General features: G+C 43.6%; 1 protein-coding gene across 1 annotated transcript in view; it reads left to right on the top strand.

The window, feature by feature from the left end:
- Positions 1–22428, top strand: part of ALPK2 (alpha kinase 2) — a 136094-nt gene that overhangs the window by 88459 nt on the left and 25207 nt on the right. Inside the window, exons 7-11 of the mRNA XM_038743298.1 lie at positions 11556–11683; positions 11788–11823; positions 13706–13980; positions 14928–15016; positions 21488–21705. Of these exons, the coding sequence (XP_038599226.1) occupies positions 11556–11683; positions 11788–11823; positions 13706–13980; positions 14928–15016; positions 21488–21705 (746 nt within the window). The remainder of the gene's footprint in view (positions 1–11555; positions 11684–11787; positions 11824–13705; positions 13981–14927; positions 15017–21487; positions 21706–22428) is intronic.

Here is a 22428-nt window from a genome sequence, read left to right on the forward strand (position 1 = left end):
GTGCTTAATAAATGCCATCATTATGATTATTATTAATAATCAATTCCATTGATTGATAGGCTGGGCCATCAGTCACACAGTGCCACGAGGGATGCACTGTACTGACCCCAAAGTCATGGCGGAGAGATGGTCCAGGATTACATGGCCCCCGGCTTCTGCCTGTCCTCTGCCCCTGCTCGGGTACAAGACTTCAGTCTCATAGTGTTGAGCAGAAGGACAGGGGTTGCCCTGGTCATCAGATCCTGGCATCTACTAGTGAGGGATTTGGGATCTGGGAGCTACTGGGGCCCAGTCACCGAGGGCCAGCAGTGAGAAAACTTAGAACTCTGCAAACACCTTTTTTACCCAGGCTGGATATAAATCATTCTTGCCCACCCAGGCAGGCCTGGGGAACGAATGGTGATTTCCCATAAAAAAATATCCAATTAAAAAAGAACAAACATTCACTGCATAGTGAATGAAGCAAGAGGCCACCAATAATAGCCTTACCAAGAGTACAAACATGGGTTAGCATGCCGGTCCCTGTGGGACTAATCAGCTCTTATACATCTGAGGGGTATTCTCTTTCCATTTCATAACTACCCCCATTAGCCTGTCAAATATCATATAAAGTCAAGCCGAGGTCAGATTACAACTGATGAGCCAGAGGAGCAAAACGAGTCTGACTTGATCACATGAAACTTTGTGGGGCCAAAGGCTTCTCAGTCCTGCACTTTCATTCAATCATTCATTCATTCATTCATTCATTCAATCGTATTTATTGAGCGCATTTGAGGGTGGTGAGCAGGAACTTCTGAAAATAGAAGTGGCTCCCTTCTGGGCTTCTGTAAGGATGACAGCCGAATCAGTGAATGAGCGCATCAATCAATCGTATTTATCAATTGTGATTTTCTTAAGTGGTTACTGTGTGCCAATCACTGTACTAAATGCTGGAGTAGAGACAAGATAATCAGGTCCCACATGAGGGTCATAGTCAAAACAGGCAGGAGAACAGGTATTAAATCCCCATTTTGCAGATGAGGGAAATGAGTTACAGAGAAGTTAAGTGACTTACCCAAGGTCACACAACAGGCAAGTGGCGGAGTCAGGATTGGAACCCACGTTTTCTTTCACTAGGTCATGCTGCTTCTCTTTATCTATTCATTCAGTCATTCAATCGTATTTATTGAGCACTTATTGTGCGCACAGCACTATACTAAGCCCTTGGGAAGTGTAAGTCGGCAACATATAGAGATGGTCCCTACCCAACAATGGGCTCACAGTCTAGAAGGGGGAGACAGACAATGAAACAAAACACGTAGAGAGTTTACTGTGTGCAGAGCACCCTTCTAAGTATTTGAGAGAGTATAATACAAGAGTTGGTAGACCTGTCTCTTCCCACAAGGATCTTACATAAAATTTGGGATACAGACATGAAAATTAATTATAGATAGGGTAATAATAATAATGATGGCATTTGTTAAGTGCTTACTATGTGCGAAGCACTGTTCTAAGCGCTGGGGGGAATACAAGGTGATCAGTTTGTTCCATGTGGGGCTCACAGTCTAAGTCCCCATTTTACAGATGAGGTAACTGAGGCTCAGAGAAGTTAAGTGACTTGCCCAAAGTCACACAGCAAAGTGGCAGAATAGGGATTAGAACCCATGACCTCTGACTCCCAAGCCCGGGCTCTTTCCACTGAGGCATGAGCATATAGAAGGATATGTATATAAGTACTGGAGGACTGGAGGTGGGGTGAATATCAAGTGCTTAAGGGGTATGGATCCAAGTGCATGGATGATGTGCAAGGAAACGTGGAAAGGGGACAAGGAAGAAAGGGAGAAAAGGACCCCACCTGACTTTTAGACTGTGAGCCCGCTGTTGGGTAGGGACTGTCTCTATATGTTGCCAACTTGTACTTCCCAAGCGCTTAGTACAGTTCACTGCACACAGTAAGCGCTCAATAAATACAATTGATTGATTGATTGCCTACCCAGTGTGTAGAAACAAACATGAGAATTAGCATGGCCTAGTGCAAAATTACAAACCTGAAAGTCAGAGGTCATTGGTTCTAATCCTGGCTCTGCTACTTGCCTACTGTGTGACCTTGGTCAAGTCCCTTAACTTCTCTGTGCCTCAGTTTCCTCATCTAGCGTTCAACACCTTTTCTCCCTCCTACTTAGTCCGTGCATCCCATGTGGACAGGGACTGTATCTGACCTGATTATCGTGTCTCTACCCAGAGTTTAGTATGATTCTTAGCACACAGTAAGCATTTAAGAAATGCCACTGTTCTGTCCAGTTGGTTCTTTAAGCTTCTACAGGGAGATTTAACAAACTGACAGGGTAGTGAGATAGTGAGGGTAGAGCATTCACTGAGAAATAATTAACTTGGATCTTGAGTCACTTGAAAGGAATATAAGAAGATCCAAAACATACTCTGATGTCTCAGCGTTTTGAGGACAAATTGAAAACATTTTATATATTAGGAATAAGACTCTTGGTCCACAGACTTCCATTCTAACAAGGATTGGAGAAGGGAGGGGCAATTTTTGAAAATTGAGTTAAATGATCAGTCAATAACACCTGTACAATTATTTCGCAAATTTAACTGGGAGAGGATGCTTAAACAATAATTTCATTTATTGTAGTGTCATCCTCCCCAAATATATCTGGATTAAAAACTGATGTGTAGTACAATTACCATACCTAAATTATCGTTTTTCCCTGCTGGGGTGCATACCAGCAGGATGGTAGATTGCTACAAGGAAAAGAAATAGCTTATATTTGAAAATCAAAGAGAATCCCTGGAGATTTAGAAAATAAGTGGAAATTATTCATTTTAAGAATCTCCTGAAAAATCAGCACAGAACTATTAACCAATTCCTTCAACTGAACTGTGTGTGTGTAGAATTGACTGTTAGATCACTAGGGTTTTTATCTAAAGCTAAAAATTAATCAGCCTTTAGAGAAAATATTTCTTTAATAACCATGTTGCAATTTCATGAACTGCCTTTGACAACACGATGGCATAAATTTTTCTTCTTCCTTTGCAATATTTCTTGACCAAGTACCTTAATCGTAACTTCATTTTTATCAATCAATCAATCAAATTTATTGAGCGCTTACTGGGAGCAGGGCACAGCACAAAGCTCTTGAGAGAGTACAATATAACAGATTTGGTAGATGTGTCCTCTGCCCACAAGGAGCTCACAGTCTGGAAGGACAGGCAGGTATTAAAATAAATATATTTCTATGTTTTAGAACCCGAGTGTTCATTCACTTATGAACCAGCATTTATTTGGTTCGAGTGATTTAGTACTAATAGTATTTATTAAGTGCTTAATGTGGGCAGAGCACTATACTAAGCACTGTGAAAAGGTACCTAAGTGGGAATTAGACATGGATGCTGTCTCTCAAGGGGCTTACAATCTGTAAATATAAGTGAGAGGTGGACTGGTTAATAATAATAATAATAATGGCATTTATTAAGCGCTTACTATGTGCAAAGCACTGTTCTAGGCGCTGGGAAGGTTACAAGGTGATCAGGTTGTCCCACGGGGGGCTCACAGTCTTAACCCCCATTTTACAGATGAGGTAACTGAGGCACAGAGAAGTTAAGCGACTTGCCCAAAGTCACACAGCTGACAATTGGCGGAGCCGGGATTTGAACCCATGACCTCTGACTCCAAAGCCCATGCTCTTTTCCACTGAGCCATGCTGCTTCTCTTAAGTGACTTGCCCAAGGTTACACATCAGAGCAATGACAAAACTGGACCTCCTGGGATTTCAATCACACCCAAATCTTAAATGTTTTATGAAGCACAACAGTACTGTTCCAAAGAAGTGTTTTCTTTTTACTTTGTACATGCCACCAGGAAATACGATATCTGATGAATAGATTGAGATTATGAATTACCTACAGTAGCAATGCTTTCTGTCTGCTGAAGCCAAGTTAATGGACTAAGAGGAAGTAAATAATGAGGATGGTGCCAGTTTTTAACTTTTGTTTCCTCATCATTGCTTTCAAGCTAAAGTATTCATCATCTTCACAATGTGCCCATTTTTAATTGCCTAGACAACACAATCAGATCTTTTTTTGAGTAAAATGATTTCTCAGAGATTTCATTTCCAGAACCACAGAGCAGAGATGCAAAAACATCATAAATAACAGAGCATCAGTACCAGCCAAGCAAATGTCAGGGCAAAGCAGAAAAGGAAGACTGTTAAAAGCAATAGAGGCAGATGATCAGAGAGATCATCAGGATGCCCATGGTCCAGAATATTTCATCAGGTGACTAGTAGGGGACGCGAGTGTAATACCGGCAAGCGCCTGGATTATTGAAACGTTGCAACAACGAAGATTGGCAAGGCAGCGGGGAGATGGGGTGAGCCTGGAACTCAGTGATGCTGCGGATTTTTTCAATTGATTTTTGTCCTAAATCTGTCGAGACGACAGGAGATGAGTCTCTTAGGTGATTCACAGCTGTGAGGAAGAGAAGCAGCGTGGCTCAGTGGAAAGCGCACCGGCTTGGGAGTCAGAGGTCGTGGGTTCTAAACCCGGCTCCACCACTTGTCAGCTGTGTGACTTTGGGCAAATCACTTCACTTCTCTGTGCCTCAGTTACCTCATCTGTAAAATGGCGATTAAGTCTGTGAGCCCCATATGGGACAACTTGATTACCTTGTATCTACCCCGGCACTTAGAACAGTGCTTGGCACATAGTAAGCACTTAACAAATACCATCATTATTATAATTATTATTCTCCCTCAGCAAAACGTGGGTCCAATATTCCCTCTCTCAGAATGTGTCCCCTTCATCCACAAGGAACCTAAAAACTTCAGATAAGGGCCTGGAAGGGAAATAGTCCCTTTATCACTAATTCAAGAGATTGCTTTCCGGGCTCATTAATGCATTAATTGTCCAACATACTGAGCAGAACTTATGCAGAGCCCTGAACTAGATAACTTGAGAACATATGATAATAATAATAATAATATAATAGCCTATTCTCCTTCCCTCTTTGATTGTACGTTTATGTGGGACAGAGACTTTAATGATCTTAATATCTTATATCTACCCAAGTGCTCAACATAGTGCCTTGGCATGTAGGAAGCAAGTAATAAATATAATCATTGTAACAGATGAAGTTCCTGCCCTGCCTCAAGAAGTCAAAAACAGAACTCCTCGTCTTCTCATCCAAAGTCTGTCCCCTTGAGATTTTGCATCATTGTAGACAGCACCACCACCCTACTGTCTCACAAGTTGTACCCATGGCATTATCCTCAATCAATCAGTGGTATTGAGTGCTTACAGTGTACAGAGCACTGCACAAAGTCTTTGGGAGAGTACAATACGATAGAGTTGGTAGACACATTTCTTGCTCACCAGGACCTAAACATTTAGAAGGAGAGACAGTCATTAAAATAAACTCCAGATAAATATTGTGGGGTTGAGGATGGGATGAATATTCATTCATTCATTCAATCATATTTATTGAGTGCTTACTGTGTGCAGAGGACTGTACTAAGCGCTTGAGAAGTACACGTTGGTAACATATAGAGACAGCCCCTACCCAACAACGGGTTCAAAGTCTAGAAGGGGGAGACAGACAACAAAACAAAACATGTAGACAGGTGTCAAAATCGTCAGAACAAATAGAATTAAAGGTATATGCACATCATTAACAAAATAAATAGAACTGTAAATATGTACAAGTAAAATAGAGTAATAAATCTGTACAAATATATATACAGGTGCTGTGGGGAGGGGAAGGAGGTAGGGTAGGGGGGATGGGGAGGAGGAGAGGAAAAAGGAGGCTCAGTCTGGGAAGGCCTCCTGGAGAAGGTGAACTCTTAGTAGGGCTTTGAAGGGAGAAAGGGAGCTCGCTTGGCTGATGTGTGGAGGGAGGGCATTCCAGGCCAGGGGAAAGATGTGGGTCGGGGGCTGACAGCAGGACAGGTGAGAACGAGGTACAGTGAGGAGGTTAGCAGCAGAGGAACAGAGGTTGCAGGCTGGGCTGTAGAAGGAGGGAAGGGAGGTGAGGTAGGAGGGGGCGCGGTGATGGACAGCCTTGAAGCCGAGAGTGAGGAGTTTTTGCTTGATTCGTAGGTTGACAGGCAGCCACTGGAGATTTTTGAGGAGGGGAGTAACATGCCCAGAGCGTTTCTGCACAAAGATGATCCGGGCAGCAGAGTGAAGTATAGACTGAAGTGGGGAGAGACAGGAGGATGGGAGATCATAGAGGAGGCTAATACAGTAATCCAGTCAGGATAGGATGAGAGATTGAACCAGCAAGGTAGTGGTTTGGATGGAGAGGAAAGGGCGGATCTGGGAGATGTCCGCTACTCTTCCATCCTTCCCAGCAGTATCTCTGATGAGATCTCCTCCCTCCTCTCAAGTGCTACTCCATCCACCTGTGCTTCAGACCCCATTCCCTCTCATTTTATGAAATCTCTCGCTCCTTCCCTCCTCCCCTCCTTAACTTCCATCTTCAACTGCTCACTCTCCTCTGGTTCCTTCCCCTCTGCCTTCAAACATTCCCATGTCTCCCCCATCCTAAAAAAACCCTCTCGACCCCACCTCCCCTTCTAGTTATCACCCTATTTCCCTCCTACCCTTCCTTTGCAGACTCATAGAATGAGTTGTCTACAGCCACTGCCTCAAATTCCTCAATGCCAACTCTCTCCTTGACCCACTCCAATCTGGCTTCCGTCCCCTACACTACTTCGAAACTGCCCTCTCAAAGGTCACCAATGAACTCCTTCTTGCCAAATCCAATGGCTCCTACTCTATCCTAATCCTCCTCGATCTCTCAGCTGCCTTCGACACTGTGGACCACCCCCTTCTCCTCAACACACTATCCAACCTTGGCATCACAGACTCCGTCCTCTCCTTGTTCTTCTCTTATCTCTCCGGCCGTTCATTTTCAGTCTCCTTTGCGGGCTCCTCCTCCCCCTCCCATCCCCTTACTGTAAGGGTTCCTCCAGGGTCAGTTCTTGGTTCCCTTTTGTTCTCTATCTATACTCACTCTTGGTGAACTCATTCACTCCCATGGCTTCAACTATCATTTCTACGCTGATGACACCCAAATCTACATCTCTGTCCCTGCTCTCTCTTCCCCCCTCCAGGCTCATATCTCCTCCTGCCTTCAGAATATCTCCATCTGGATGTCTGCCCGCCATCTAAAATTCAATATGTCCAAGACTGAACTCCTTATCTTCCCTCCCAAACCCTGCCCTCTCCCTGACTTTCCCATCACTGTAGATAGCACCACCATCCTTCCCATGTCACAAGCCCGCAACCTTGGTGTCATCCTCGACTCCGCTCTCTCGTTCACCCCACACATCCAATCTGTCACCAAAACCTGCCGGTCTCACCTCCACAACCTTGCCAAGATCCGAATATCCAAGTGTATAGGTGAAACAAAAGGGAGAAAGAATAGAGGAAATGAGGGCTTAGTGGAGGAAGGCCTCTTGGAGGAGATAATAATGATAATACTAATGATGGTATTTGTTAAGCGCTATGTGCAAAGCACTGTTCTTCGATGTGACTTTAATAAGGCCTTTGAAGATGGGGAGAATGATGGTCTATTGTATATGAAGGGGGAGGGATTTACAGGCCAGTAGGAGGATGTGGTCAAGGGATCTGCTGTAGCATAGAGGAGATCAGGGTACAGTGAGTAGATTAGCAGTAAAGGAGTATATGGGCTGGGTGTAGTAAAAAAAAATCATTGAGGTTAGGTAGGATGGGGAGAGCTGATTTAATGCTTTAAGGCTAATGATAAAGGAGTTTCTGTTTGATGCAGAAGTAGAAGGGCAATCACTGGAAGTTCTTGAGGAGAGAAGAGACATGTACTGAAATTTTTCTTAGAAAAATGATCTAGGCAGCAGAGTGAAGTGTGGACTGTTGAAGGGAGAGGCAGGGTGCATGGAGGTCAGCGAGGTGCAGGGAGGTCAGCGAGGAGGCTGATGCAAAAGTCAAGTTCAGTTCTGATCTGGAACTGCTCAAGAAAAAACTCTCAAAAGGTTCACAGTACCCACATCAACACAGGGACCTCTCAAGGAAGGGGTTCCCACATAATGTCATCACAATCAGTACTGCTTACATTAAGCAGTCAATCAAAGGTTCTTACTGAGCCCTTAATATATATGAATAATAATAATAATAATGGTATTCATTAAGCACTTACTATGTTCTAAGCACTGGGGGGATACAAAGTAATCAGGTTGTCCCACGTGGGCCTCACAGTCTTAATCCCCATTTTACAGATGAGGGAACTGAGGCATAGCAAAGTGAAGTGACTTGCCCACAGCCACACAGCTGACAAGTGGTGGAGCCGGGATTAGAACCCATGACCTCTGACTCCTAAACCCATGCTCTTTCCACTGAGCCACGCGGCTTCTCTAATACTCAATACAGTATTGAGCACTGTATTAAGCACTTGGGACAGTACAAAATAATAGACTTGGCAAACACAATCCCTGCCCATAAGGAGAAGATGTGTTGCCTAGTGGAAAGAGCATGGAGCTGGGAGTCGGAGGACCTGGGTTTTCATTCATTCATTCATTCAATCGTACTTATTGAGCACTTACTGTGTGCAGAGCACTGTACTTAGCACTTGGGAAGTACAAGTTGGCAACATATAGAGACGGTCCCTACCCCACAACGGGCTCACAGTCTAGAAGGGGGAGACAGACAACAAAACAAAACATGTGAACAGGTATCAAGTCATCAGAATAAATATAAGTAAAGCTAGATGCCCATCATTAACAAAATAAAAATAAATAGAATAGTAAATACGTACAAGTAAAATAGAGTAATAAATCTGTACAAACATATATACAGGTGCTGTGGGGAGGGGAAGGAGGTAGGGTGGGGGGATGGGGGAGAGGAAGGAAGGGGCTCAATCTGGGAAGGCCTCCTGGAGGAGGTGAGCTCTCAGTAGGGCATTGAAGGGAGGAAGAGAGCTAGCTTGGCGGATGTGCGGAGGGAGGGCATTCCAGGCCAGGGAGAGGACATGGGCCAGGGGTCAACGGCGGGACAGGTGAGAATGAAGCACAGTGAGGAGGTTAGCAGCAGAGGAGCAGAGGGTATGGGCTGGGCTGTAGAAGGAAGGAAGGGAGGTGAGGTAGGAGGGGGCGAGGTGATGGAGAGCCTTGAAGCCGAGAGTGAGGAGTTTTTGCCTGATGCATAGGTTGACTGGTAGCCACTGGGTTCTAATCCCAGCTCTGCCACTTTACTTCCGTTGACTCAGTTACCTCATCTGTAAAATGGGAATTAAGACTACGAGCCCAATTTGGGACAGGGACTGTGTCCGACCCGATTACTTTGTATCTACCCGAGTGCTTAGTACAATCATCAGTTGTATTTATTGAGTGCTTACTGTGTGCAGAGCACTGTACTAAGCGCTTGGAAAGTACAAATTGGCAACATATAGAGACAGTCCCTACCCAACAGTGGGCTCACAGTCTAAAAGAGGGGCTCACAGTCTAAAAATACAATGCCTGGCACATAGTAAGCATTGGACAAGCACCATAAGAAAAGGTGCTTACAGTCTACAGTTTACATCATCAAATGAGGAATTTCCTTGGAGAAAGGATTCTGTATGTTTCTACATATCTCCATCCATCAATTAATTGCATTTATTGAACTCTTACTATGTGCAGAGCATTGTCTAGGCTGTGAGCCCGTTGTTGGGTAGGGACCATCTCTACATGTTGCTGATTTGTACTTCCTATGTGCTTAGTACAGCGCTCTGCACACAGTAAGCACTCAATAAATACAATTGAATTAATGAATGAATGTTCTAAGCACTTGGGAGAGTACAATATAAGACAATTAGCAGATAACGTTCACTATTCATCATCTAAAGAAAGGAGTAGCTTGCTCATCATCCAGGTCTTCTAGATAGATGGAACTAAGGGGAGGTATTTGGAAATCATTTGGGAGTTTGGATTTCTTGTAGCTATTATCTACTGGCCTTTTCTGTAAAGGTGTGCATCTAACAGATGATCCTGGGAGGTTGCACCCTGGTTGTGGGGCCAGTGGGAAGCTGTATCAAAACTGATCTAACACGGGCCATAATCCTGGTATGTAGTCCCTTTAGTAATGGTTCCCCAGCAGATGAGTAGTAATATTGTCCTGGAGCCTAAAAAAGTGAATCCAAGGGAATGAAATATCCTCAAGAGATGATTAGTGATTCCAATCTAAGCCCACACTTTCAGACCCAATTATGCCATCATTATCTCAGGCAGTGAAAACATGTCCTGTTTTAAAGGTTGCCAGGGATGAACATTTCATAACATTTTTGTGAACCATTGGAAAAGAGTAACAACCTGCATTATGAAGAAATTCTTCCCTACATTAAAGTTAAATCCTCATGCTGTGTTTTTGGCTTCTGTAACAACCATAAATCTTGAAAAGCTTTTCTGCAGTGGTAGGGTACATCACCCCAAATATCCATTAATGAAGGCTGCTTCTTAATCGTCTTTAATCATGCTATTTTCCATCAACAACTCTGACCACTTGGGTATTTTGTTATGCAGTATGCTCATACCATATGTTACGTGTTCCAGTCTTTAATTGTAGGTAGATTTAAAGACATTGAGAAGATCAGTGCACTCTCAAATAAGTTTTTAGAATTTTTTTATGCATTTCCTCCAACTCCTCAAAAATTTCCAGTGGTTGCCCATTCTTAAGTCTAGCGGAAACTCCTGACCATTGTCTTTAAGGCATTCAATCAGCTCTCCCCCCACTGCTTATTATTGCTCTTCTCCCACTTCACTCCAGCTGCACAAGTCACTCGTCTTAAACCAACTGGCTCATTGAAACTCATTCTCATCTCTCCTACTACTACTTCAACAACCAATCAATCAGTGGTATTTATTGCACGTTGACTGTGTGCAGAGCACTGTACCTTGGGAGAATACAATACAACAGAGCTGGTAGATATGATCCCCACCCAAACAGACTTCCGTATCACCTAATTTGATACTCCTTCACTGGGGCCCCTGTTGTCCTGATGCGCACACACGAGTGTATGTAAATTTGAACTTGTTTCTCCCTACTTGTAATTTATTTTAGCATCTGACTCCCCTGCTTTTTTGTAAACTCTTCGAGGACAGGGACCATGTGTAGTAACTCTGTTGTACTGTCCTAAGGGCTTAGTACAGTGCTCTGGACAGAGTATGCCCGTAAACAATGAATCAATCAATTGATTGATTGATTAGTTGACTGAGCATTTACTTTGTATAGAGCATTGAACTAAAGCACTTAGGAGAGTACAAGGCATTTGGTAAACACAGTCCTGGGCCTCAAGGAGCTTACGGTCCATGAATAAATAAATGCTTCATAAATACTATAGACTGATTGGGTATTTTAAAGTTCAGTGCTTTCAATAGTCATTGTGTTTACTCCACAAATGGCCAAATATAATAGCTCAACCCTCCACAATAAATAGTTCACACAACTAATTGGTTGCAGGGGAAGAGGGTGCTGGACTTCCTCCATAAGCATCTTAGAAAGATGTGACTTGAAAACAATTAAATGGCAAATGTCATTTTTTTCCCTTCTAGCGCAGGAGATCATTCTACGGTGTCCTTGGCCATTGTTCAAGCTAGTAAAAAAGACCAAGGCTTGTATTATTGCTGCCTGAAGAACACTTACGGAAAGGTGACAGCTGAATTTAATTTAACATCTGAAGGTAATTCCCAGCATTGTAGACAGAGACAGAATGTCTAGTTCCAGTCATTCAATTACTGCACATGGTTCAGTTCTACAGTGTTTCTTGTCTCTTGTCTCTTTCAGTTCTGGAAAAGCTTTCATGCAATCAGGATATTAAAGGTAAGCCCATTTTGGACGAATGTCAGGAAAAATGGTCTCACGACTGAATCATAAAATAGATACTCCCCGGACCAAGTGGTGGAAGTAAAATCACCTTGGACATTTACTGCCAGCCTGCATTAAAGTACAGGGAGTAGGCCTCAGAGAAAAACACAACCCCTGAAGTAATAAGTGAAAACTAATAAACCCTTTATATCTACAAACCCATTGACTCTGAGCTACAATAAGAATTAAAACATTGTGCTTTCACAAGATATTAGGACCTCAATTTTTATCATTCCAGTTGTGCCATTATCACAAGCCTCTGGAATGCCGACATTAGAGCTCAATTTTGTTGTTCAGTGCATGTTAGAGAGCTAAGGGCCCCAAACCTCACACACAGAAATCAGATTTACCATCCAGAATTTCTATGGGTGGCACATTCAATGTATTTTCAAGCACCCAGCTTTCAAGTTGCACATATTATTCCTTCGATTCGTTTTTCAGTTTTGCTGCTGCATGAACTGCATGAAGCAGGCCAGGTGTCTGACAGAGTAGCTCATTTCATCTATACACTTCTAAAAGACAGGAGGGCTTTCTTCCTTTGCTTTGAAACCCATAGGCAACTACAAATATGCACACACATACACAAAAACAGGCACACACACATACACACTTGGCAGACAACCTGCTCAGAAGCCACTGCTGAAGACATCTAGCTCCTCAGTATATCTCAATAGGAAATGTGAGGAGCTGGAGTTAAAAGAAGAGATTAATGAATACCACTTGAATCAAGCCTGAATTATATTCTGAAGAATTTCTGCACAGACTGAGTTGGAGAAATGCAAATGAGTATCAGTCAAGAAAACTTTAATAATAATAATAATTAGGGTATTCATCACTGCACTAAGCAGTGGGGCACATACAAGATAATCAGATCCTGCATGGGGCTCTCAGTCTAAGTAGGTGGGAGAACAGGTATTGAATCCCTATTTTGCAGAAGAGGGAACTGAGGCACAAAGAAGTTGTGACTTGCTTAAGATCACACAGCTGACAAGTGACAGAGCTGAGGTTAGAACCCAGGACCTTTGACTCCTAGGTATATGCTCTTTCCACTAGGCCATGTTGCTCCTTCCTGAGGGATGCAGGTAATCAATATGTATTGAACTTGAGGCCCTCGGTATTTGAGAGACATTAGGTATTAGGTCTAAGAGAGGCTGCCATCTCTTATCTGCTTTTTCACTGGACTGATGCTGAACTAAGCCAGAGTGTATGCAGGGAAGTGTAGATGCAAAGAGAGATTCTTTGCTAAAATGATGGAGGAGCATCATGGCCCAGTGGAAAAAGTAAAAGATTGGGAGTCAGGAGACCTAGGTTCTAATCCTGGCTCCATAATTTGCCTGTTCTGTGTGTCCTTGGGCTAGTCACTTAACTTTTCTTTACCTCAGTTTCCTCATCTATAAAATGAGAATTCCATACCTGTTCTCCCTCACTCTAATGCTATGAGCCCCATCTGGGACAAAGATGGCTCTAATCACCTCTAATCCAGTGCTTAGCACAGTGCTTGGTACATAGTAGTAAGTCAGTCAGTCAAATGTATTTATTGAGCGCTTACTATGTGCAGAGCACTGTACTAGGCACTTGGGAGAGTACGATATAAAGATACATTCCCTGCCCACAATGAGCTTACAGTCTAGAGGGGGAGGCAGACATTAATATAAATAAATAAATTATAGATATGTACATAAGCTTGCAGGGCTGGGAAGGAGGATGAATAAAGGGAGCAAGTCAGGGCAGCACAGACGAGAGCGGAAGAAAAGGAGAAGAAGGCGTAATCAGGGAAGGCCTGATTATCATTATTATTATCAAGTATTATCATTACCAAAAATGGGTTCTGTTTCAGGGTGTGAAGAGATAGAATTCAGCCAGCTCATCTTCAGAGAAGACTTCATCAGCGATAGCTACTTCGGCGGCAACCTGCGCGGCCATATTGCAACGGAAGAGCTGCATTTCGGCGAGGGCGTCCACCGCAAGGCCTTCCGCAGCAGGGTGATGCAAGGCCTCACACCTGTCTTCCTCCCAGGCCACGCCTGCGTTCTCAAAGTGCATAATGCTATTGCCTACGGGACCAAAAACAATGACGAACTTGTGCAGAGGAACTACAAACTCGCCACACAGGTCAGTTCTCCATCCCGCTTAGAGCAGACTCTGGAGAGCATCCCTTGTCTGAAAGCTGAACTGGCCGAAGATTAAGAGCTTGAGCTGAGTAAAGTGCCTTGATGCAGGGATTTCCTTAGGCCTAGGAACTGCACATGAAAGTGGTGTCCTCACAAGTGCCAGTTTCCAGTACTCTATCAGTCTTGACTAGGTATATGCTATTGGAGGAATGTGGAGGTATGTGGAGGAAGAGTCAAGCAGAGGCATAGCCATTCGATTCCTAGCTTGACCAGTGGCTAGCGAGTGCAAGGCAATCTGCTACAAGTCAAAACTCACCTGTGCTGGGCAGCAGCACCATGGGAGAGAGTCAAAGGCAGAGACTCAGCTTTACTACGTGGAAGGAGGCAATAGTAAGCAACGTCCACATTTTTACCAAGAAAACTCTATGGATACACTACCAGAACAATTGCAGTTGGAGGTGGGGCGTTCTGGGAGAGATGTGTCCATGGCCTCTTTATGGGTCGGACACGACTCGGCAGCATAAGACAACAATAATTAGGCCAGAGGGTGTGGTTGGTTCTGCACAATTCATCACCACTCCATTTCGTGGGCAGGGAACGTGACTGCCAATTCTGTTATATTATTCTGCATACAGTATGTGCTCAATAAACACCATTGATTGAATGACATTGAAAAGCAATTCAAACATTTGCCTAATTGTAGTATACTCCCATCTTGGCCTGGGACCTCATTGCATTATGGATATCTTCTGGATAACCACACAGGACATAGAAGCTCAGGGTCCTAAGTAAGAGGCCCCTTTTGGCATTTATATGGTTGATATAGATAAGTGCTTAGGGTTCGTAAAAATGAAATGTGTTCCCTATGGCTGGCTTTAGCTTTGTCCGGCAGCTCTCTTTCTGAATTTCTCCTGTAACAATCATTTTCAATGTCTCTCGGTGATCTAGGAGTGTTATGTGCAAAACACTGCCAGACAGTATGCCAAGATCTATGCAGCAGAAGCCCAGCCTTTGGAAGGCTTTGGAGAAGTGCCAGAGTGAGTATATGTGTTCTGGTTGTTAAGGCCACCATCTGCCTCCCAGGAGAGACAGGAGGGACTGAAAGATTAGAAATATGAGAAGTGGCGGCAAAACCACTTTCTCCATAATTCCCATCTGCTCCCCGGGAGAGATAAAAGAATGCAAAAGAGCTCTTAAAGTCCTTGGAATCATGTAAGAACTTGGGATTTTACTCTAATGGTAAGGGTCAGAAACCTACTTGGGGCAGAAGAGCCAAACAAAATGAAATGCTGAGGAGTTGGTGTGCAGAGAGCCAATCATACAATTTAAGCCCACACTGAGGTAGTTGACTTCATTCATGCATTCATTCATTCATTCATTCAATCGTATTTATTGAGCGCTTACTGTGTGCAGAGCACTGTATTAAGTGCTTGGGAAGTACAAGGTGGCAACATATAGAGACGGTTCCTACCCAACAACGGGCTCACAGTCTAGGAGGGGGAGACAGACAACAAAACAAAATATATTAACAAAATAAAATAAATAGAATAGTAAATATGTACAAGTAAAATAGAGTAATAAATCTGTACATTTGCATTGCATTTCTAATGGTTGTAAATCCAAATCCAAAAAGAGCCCAGCTCTTGTTCTGGAGTCATAAATTGCAGGTCCCTCTGCTCTTCAATAAACACTAGATATGAAATAACACCAGCCGTTCAGTGCTCAGTTGCTTGGAGAATAGTTGATGGAACCTCCTCTTATGACTGCCCCAAGGAAAAATCTGCTTATTTCCCTCCAAATCCTTCTGGATCTCAAAGGGCTCTGCAGGCATCCAGAATGGCACTCATAAACAGAGGTTGTCAAGTTGCACCTTTCAAGCTGCTATCAGCCCAAAATTTTTCATAAGCTTTTTCTGATGTGATCTTACTCGAGGCAGGAAGAGAATCCTTGTGAGAATTCCTTCAGCATAAACTCAGTGAGGATGAACATGATGGATGATACAACATGTTCTGGCAAATCATACGTAAATAATATTAATGACCAAACCCAAGGCCACATCCAATCCTGGTTTACTACTCTGAACAGTCACTAGTGGTGTCCAAAACTTTAGTTTTTGGGCCGTTTGGGTGCCTGCTTGCCTGTCTCCTCCTCTAGACTGTAAGCTCGATGTGGGCAGGGAATGTGTCTATTATATTGTATTCTCTCAAGTGCTTAGTACAGTGCTCTGCACAGAGTGACCTTGGGCAAGTCACTTAACTTCTCTGTGCCCCAGTTACCTCATCTGTAAAATTGGCGTTAAGACTGTGAACCCCACGTGGGACATGGACTGTGTCCAACCTGATTGGCATGTATCTACCCCAGCGCTTAGTACAGTGCCTGGCACATCCTAAGCACTAACAAACGCCATTAAAAAAATAGAAGAAGACTTCCACAAGAGAGGGGTTCCCCAACAGCAGCTGTGAAGGGTCTCCCTAGGCACCAAAAGTAGATTACCAACCTTTTCTGGGGCTATTTTTTAGAGTCAGGGAGGGGAAGGAGCTTGAATTTGACAAAGGAAGCTTTGTCAGTACCGCACATTGAACCACTGTTAGAATTTCATGATAGGGGCATTGAAAACCCAACTCAGACCCCACAATTTACTTCCCTCAATAGACCATCCCATTGACCAGAGAATCCTTTGGATTTCTTTACAGAAAAACAGGGCCTTCAAAGGGAAATACTTTACCAGAGGCAGCTTCCTTTTTTGCATTCATGATTATCAATGGGGTCAAATTAAGAATGCAAATGAGAACCTGCTGGGTTAGGATGGGGTTTAATTCTATAATGAATAGCTCATTGTTGATCTTTAACAGATTGTTAAAGGGATGCTACCTTATTTTAATAATTCCTCATCCAATTAGTTAATCCTATAGGGAATTTTGACAGTTCCACTCAAGGGGGCAATTAGGATACAGAGGCCCACTGCAAAATACCTTCACAAATGGAGATGCCCAATCCAAGGGGGAGAAGGGCAAAAATCCCTGGGGAAAAAATAAAATGTGTCCTGAAGGGTTGGGGCTGTGTGGATTTCATTCTTCAGAAACTCGGGCAAGAAGCTAAAACTGGACCTCAGCTCTGTTTGATTCCACCCTCAATCAGTACAACTATTCTAGAACATTTTTCAGCAGGTTTTGTTGAAGTTACCCATTTTGGCCCATGTCTCTGAGGCCTTACAACTTGAGCCTGCAGTGATGGAGCCAAAGACAGTTGCTAGGGGACCACTTTGCTGTGTGACCTTGGGCAAATCACTTAACTTCTCTGTGCCTCAGTTACCTCAACTGTAAAATGGGGATTAAGACTGAGCCCCATGTGGCACACAGATCGTGTCCAAGCTGATTAGCTTGTATCTACCCTAGTGATTAGTACAGCGCTTGGTGCAGAGTAAGCACTTAACAAATACCATCAAAAATGAAACACAACAGGATTTAGGATGGATTTTCCTGTTGGACCTCTTTGCCACAAACAAATATGCACATAGACATAGGCGGGAATGTAATAATAATGATGGCATTTATTAAGTGCTTACTGTGTGCAAAGCACTGTTCTAAGTGCTGGGGAGGTTACAAGGTGATCAGGTTGTCCCACAGGGGGTTCACAGTCTAAATCCACATTTTATAGATGAGGGAACTGAGGCCCAGAGAATAATAATAATAACAATAATAATGACATTTGTTAAGCACTTACTATGTACAAAGCACTGTTCTAAGTGCTGGGGAGGTTACAGGGTGATCAGGTTGTTCCACAGGGGGTTCACATTCTTAATCCCCATATTACAGAAGCAGGAACTGAGGCCCAGAGAAGTTAAGTGACACAGCCACAGCCCAAAGTCACACAGCCGACAATTGGCGGAGCCAAGATTTGAACCCATGACCTCTGACTCCAAAGCCCATGCTTATTCCACTGAGCCACGCTGCTTCTCAGACACTCAGAAGCATATACACACACCCTGGCCTGGAATGCCCTCCCTCCGCACATCCGCCAAACTAGCTCTCTTCCTCCCATCAAAGCCCTACTGAGAGCTCACCTCCTCCAGGAGGCCTTCCCAGACTGAGCCCCCTTTTTCCTCTCCCCCTCCCCATCCCCCCGGCCCTACCTCCTTCCCCTCCCCACAGCACCTGTATATATGTCTGTACAGATTTATTACTCTATTTATTTTACTTGTACATATTTACTATTCTATTCATTTTGTCAATGATGTGTATCTAGCTTTACCTCTATTTATTCTGATAACTTGACACCTGACCACATGTTTTGTTTTGTTGTCTGTCTCCCCCTTCTAGACTGTGAGCCCATTGTTGGGTAGGGACTGTCTCTATATGTTGCCAACTTGTACTTCCCAAGTGCTCTGCACACAGTACATGCTCAATAATGATTGAATGAATGAAAAGATATGCACACACATGATACACATACTATTCACCAAAGTTCTCCACTGGTGTGTCTGTTTTCCCTGTAAATGGTGCTTTGGCTTCAGCAGCTGGGTTTCAATGCCACACTCTTAACTACAACAACAGTATTCTGCTTCTACCCCCATAGCCAAGCCAGCAGGGCTCTCACCCCCCGAGGCTCTATCTGCTCTGGAGCGTTCCAGTGGGTAGCCTCTGCTCCACTCCTCCATTTCCTTGCTGCAGCTGGGAAACAGCTGTCACCTCCCTAAACGTGGGACCCATCAGAAGCTCTTCAGGAGTAGGATAGACATACAACACCCCCAACCCCCAAATTCATGACTGTGAATTGGGGATTTCCGATCCCATTAGGCTTAAGATGAAGTTTTCACTTTTTCTGCCTAGTTCAGCGATCCTCCCTCATCACCAATTTCACAATAAGCAGGTCCTGAAAGTTAAAACAGCATGGCTCAGTGGAAAGAGCACGGGCTCTGGAGTCAGAGATCATGGGTTCAAATCCTGGCTCTGCCAATTGTCAGCTATGTGGCTTTGGGCAAGTCACGTAAGTCCTCTGTGCCTCAGTTACCCCATCTGTAAAATGACGATTAAGACTGTGAACCCCCTGTGGGACAACCTGATCACTCTTGTAACCTCCCCAGCACTTAGAACAGTTGTTGCTTTGCACAAGCTCTTAATAAATGCCATCATTATTATTATTAAAACATAACATGACCTCCGGCTTTTAATTGCTAAATATCTCTTCTCATTCATTCATTCAATTATATTTATTGAGTGCTTATTGTGTGCAGAACACTGTACTAAGTGCTTGGGAAGTACGAGTTGGCAACATATAGAGATGGCCCCTACCCAACAACGGGGTCACAGTCTAGAAGGGGGAGACAGACAACAAAACAAAACATACGGACAGGTGTCAAGTCGTCAGAACAAAAAGAATTAATGCTAAATGCACATCATTAGCAAAATAAATAGAATAGTAAATATGTACAAGTAAAATAGAGTAATAAATCTGTACAAACATATGGGAAAGAGGTAGGGCGGGGGGGTGGAGAGGAGGAGAGGAAAAAGGGGGCTCAGTCTGGGACTCAGAAACATACCATTCTCGGCCTTTTTCCCTATTGTCTGGGAGGATCCTACCCTAGCTGAAAATTTTCCCTCTGTCATGATTCCAATTTGGAGAGGAGTCTGCAGGTCCGGGGGTCTTTCAGAGTTCCTACAATAAGTCACAGATTATTTGGTCTCAGAGGTAGGATGTGAACTCTTTCAACAGCACACGGCAATTTTATTGCTTGGCGAAACCAACTTGGCATTGTGAAAGCCGAGAAAGGCTGCCTTAGCTACGGAAGATTCAGAAACTATAGCTAATTCTTAATTATTCGGAGGCTCATTATCTAGTTCAAGAATTAACCAGCCTTTCCCCGGTCCTTTTTCTTGCTCTTCCTTCACCTGCTTTCTGGCCATTTCACGGCTCATTAACATGTCCAGCTGGAAGAGTTGGGGAGGGGAGAGGAAGCTGGCGGGGGTTGGGGGGAGGATATGAGATATAATTTAATCCTTCTAATGGGCTCCTGGGTTCCAGCTCTGGAAAATTGTTTAATGGGGCCGGGAGGATGAAGCTCTCAGCTAAAATGAGGTTTGGGGGAAGTAGTGTAGCCTAGTGGAACAGACCCTGGGCCTTAGTACAGTGCTAAGTGCTTAGTACAGTGCTCTGCACACAGTAAGTGCTCAATAAATATGATTGAATGAATAGGAGCCAGAGGAACTGGGCTTTTTTACTTGTCTGTTGTATAACATTGGACTAGTCATTTTTTTATGGTATTTATTAAGCATTTACCATGTCCCAGGTACTGTTCTAAATGCTGGGGTGGGTACAAACAAATCAGTTTGGACACATTCCATGTCCCACCTGTGACTCAGGTATAGATCCCCATTTTACAGATGAGGTACCTGTGGCACAGAGAAGTTAAGTAACTTGCCCAAGGTCACACAGCAGTCTAGTGGTGGAGCTGGGACTAGAACACTGGCCCTTCAGACTCCCAGGGGTGTGCCCTATCCACTAGGGAATGCTGTTTCTCACAACTTCTGAGTGCCTCAGATACCTGCTCTGTAAAATGGGATTAAATCCATCTCCTCCCGACTGCGAGCCTCATGTGGGACAGGGGCTTTGTCCAACCTGATTATCTTGTATCTGCCCCAGAATTTAATACAGTGTCTGGGGCAGATGCTGGGAAGCAGCATAGCCTAATAGCAAGATGGCCTAGTGGCAAGAACACAGGCTTGGGAGTCAGAGGGCATGGGTTCTAATCCCAACTCTGCCACTTGTCTGTGTGTGACCTTGGGCAAGTCACTTAACTTCTCTGTGCCTCAGTTACCTCATCTGTAAAATGAGGATTAAGACTGTGAGCCCCATGTGGGATAAGGACTGTGTCCAACCTGATTCCCTTGTGTCTACCCCAGCACTTAGAACAGTGCTTGACACATAGTAAGTGTTTAACAAATACTGTCATTACTATTATTATTACTACAGTATCTGGCACATAGTAAGCACTTAATGAATACATATCTATTCTATTTATTTTATTTTGTTAGTATGTTTGGTTTTGTTCTCTGTTTCCCCCTTTTAGACTGTGAGCCCACTGCTGGGTAGGGACTGTCTCTATATGTTTCCAACTTGTACTTCCCAAGCACTTAGTACAGTGCTCTGCACACAGTAAGCGCTCAATAAATATGATTGATGATGATGATGATGAATACCTTTAAAATTTTGCAGATGGTTCCATGGAGGACTGACTGCAATACAGATTAAAGTCTCTATAAGGGAAATTGCACCTATTTGCAAGAATGCCTTTCTCTTCTACCACTCTCCTGTCCCATGGTTTCTGGGGAAAGTCCTTGGCTCCTGCTCAATCACACACAAAAGAGACTTTTAGCCTCAAGGCTAGTAGAACTTAGTAATCATTTATATGGGCTCCCCACAGCCACCTGGGGTCGGTTCTGAGCATTCTGGTACAATTTTTTTCTTTCCTTCATGAGAATTTTGAAATGATCATTTCTTTCTCTCCCCAGGATCATTCCAATTTTCCTTATTCATCGGCCTGAAAACAACATCCCTTATGCCACAGTGGAGGAGGAGCTGATTGGGGAATTTGTCAAGTATTCTATTAGGGATGGGAAGGAAATCAATTTTCTGAGAAGAGAATCTGAGGCTGGCCAGAAGTGTTGTACCTTCCAGCACTGGGTGTATCAGAAAACAAGCGGTGGTTTGCTGGTCACAGACATGCAAGGTAGGGGCAACTCTCTACAGGCTCTGAAGGGCAACCCCTTTCTGAAGACCCACAATATGCACTGATTTAGGGACTTCATTCTTGACTACCCAAGGCCCAAGTAAATTCTCCTGTATCTCACAACCTGCCTCCTAACTTTTTCCTTACTTGTTATCAACTTGATCTATCGATCTATCTATCAGATCACCGGGATTTTCACCCTTTATTCAGCCCTCCTTAAGCCCTATAATGCTTATGTAAATATCCACAATTTAATCTATTTATATCAATGTCTGTTTCCCCCTTGAGACTGTAAACTCCTTGTGGGAAGGGAACCTGTCTACCAACTCTGTTATATTGTACTCTCCCAAGCACTTAGTACAGTGCTCTGCACAGAGTAAGAACTCAATAAATACCATTGATCAAACAATCAGTTGTATTTATTGAGCACGCACTGTGTGCAGAGCACTGTATGAAGGACTTAAGTGACTACAATAGAGATAAAAGGCAAAATCTTTGCCCTTGAGGAATTCACAATCCAGGTGGGGTGTATGACACTCAAAGGAATAGAAGTAATAATAATAATTATGGTATTTGTTAAGCACTTACTATGTGCCAAGCACTGTTTAAGCACTGGGGTAGATACAGAGTAATCAGGTTGTCCACGTGGGACTCACACTTTTAATCCCCATTTTACAGATGAGGTAACTGAGACACAGAGACATTAAGTGATTTTCCCAAGGT

The sequence above is a fragment of the Tachyglossus aculeatus genome, chromosome 3, assembly GCF_015852505.1.
Source record: "Tachyglossus aculeatus isolate mTacAcu1 chromosome 3, mTacAcu1.pri, whole genome shotgun sequence".
NCBI classification, from domain to species: Eukaryota; Metazoa; Chordata; class Mammalia; order Monotremata; family Tachyglossidae; genus Tachyglossus; species Tachyglossus aculeatus.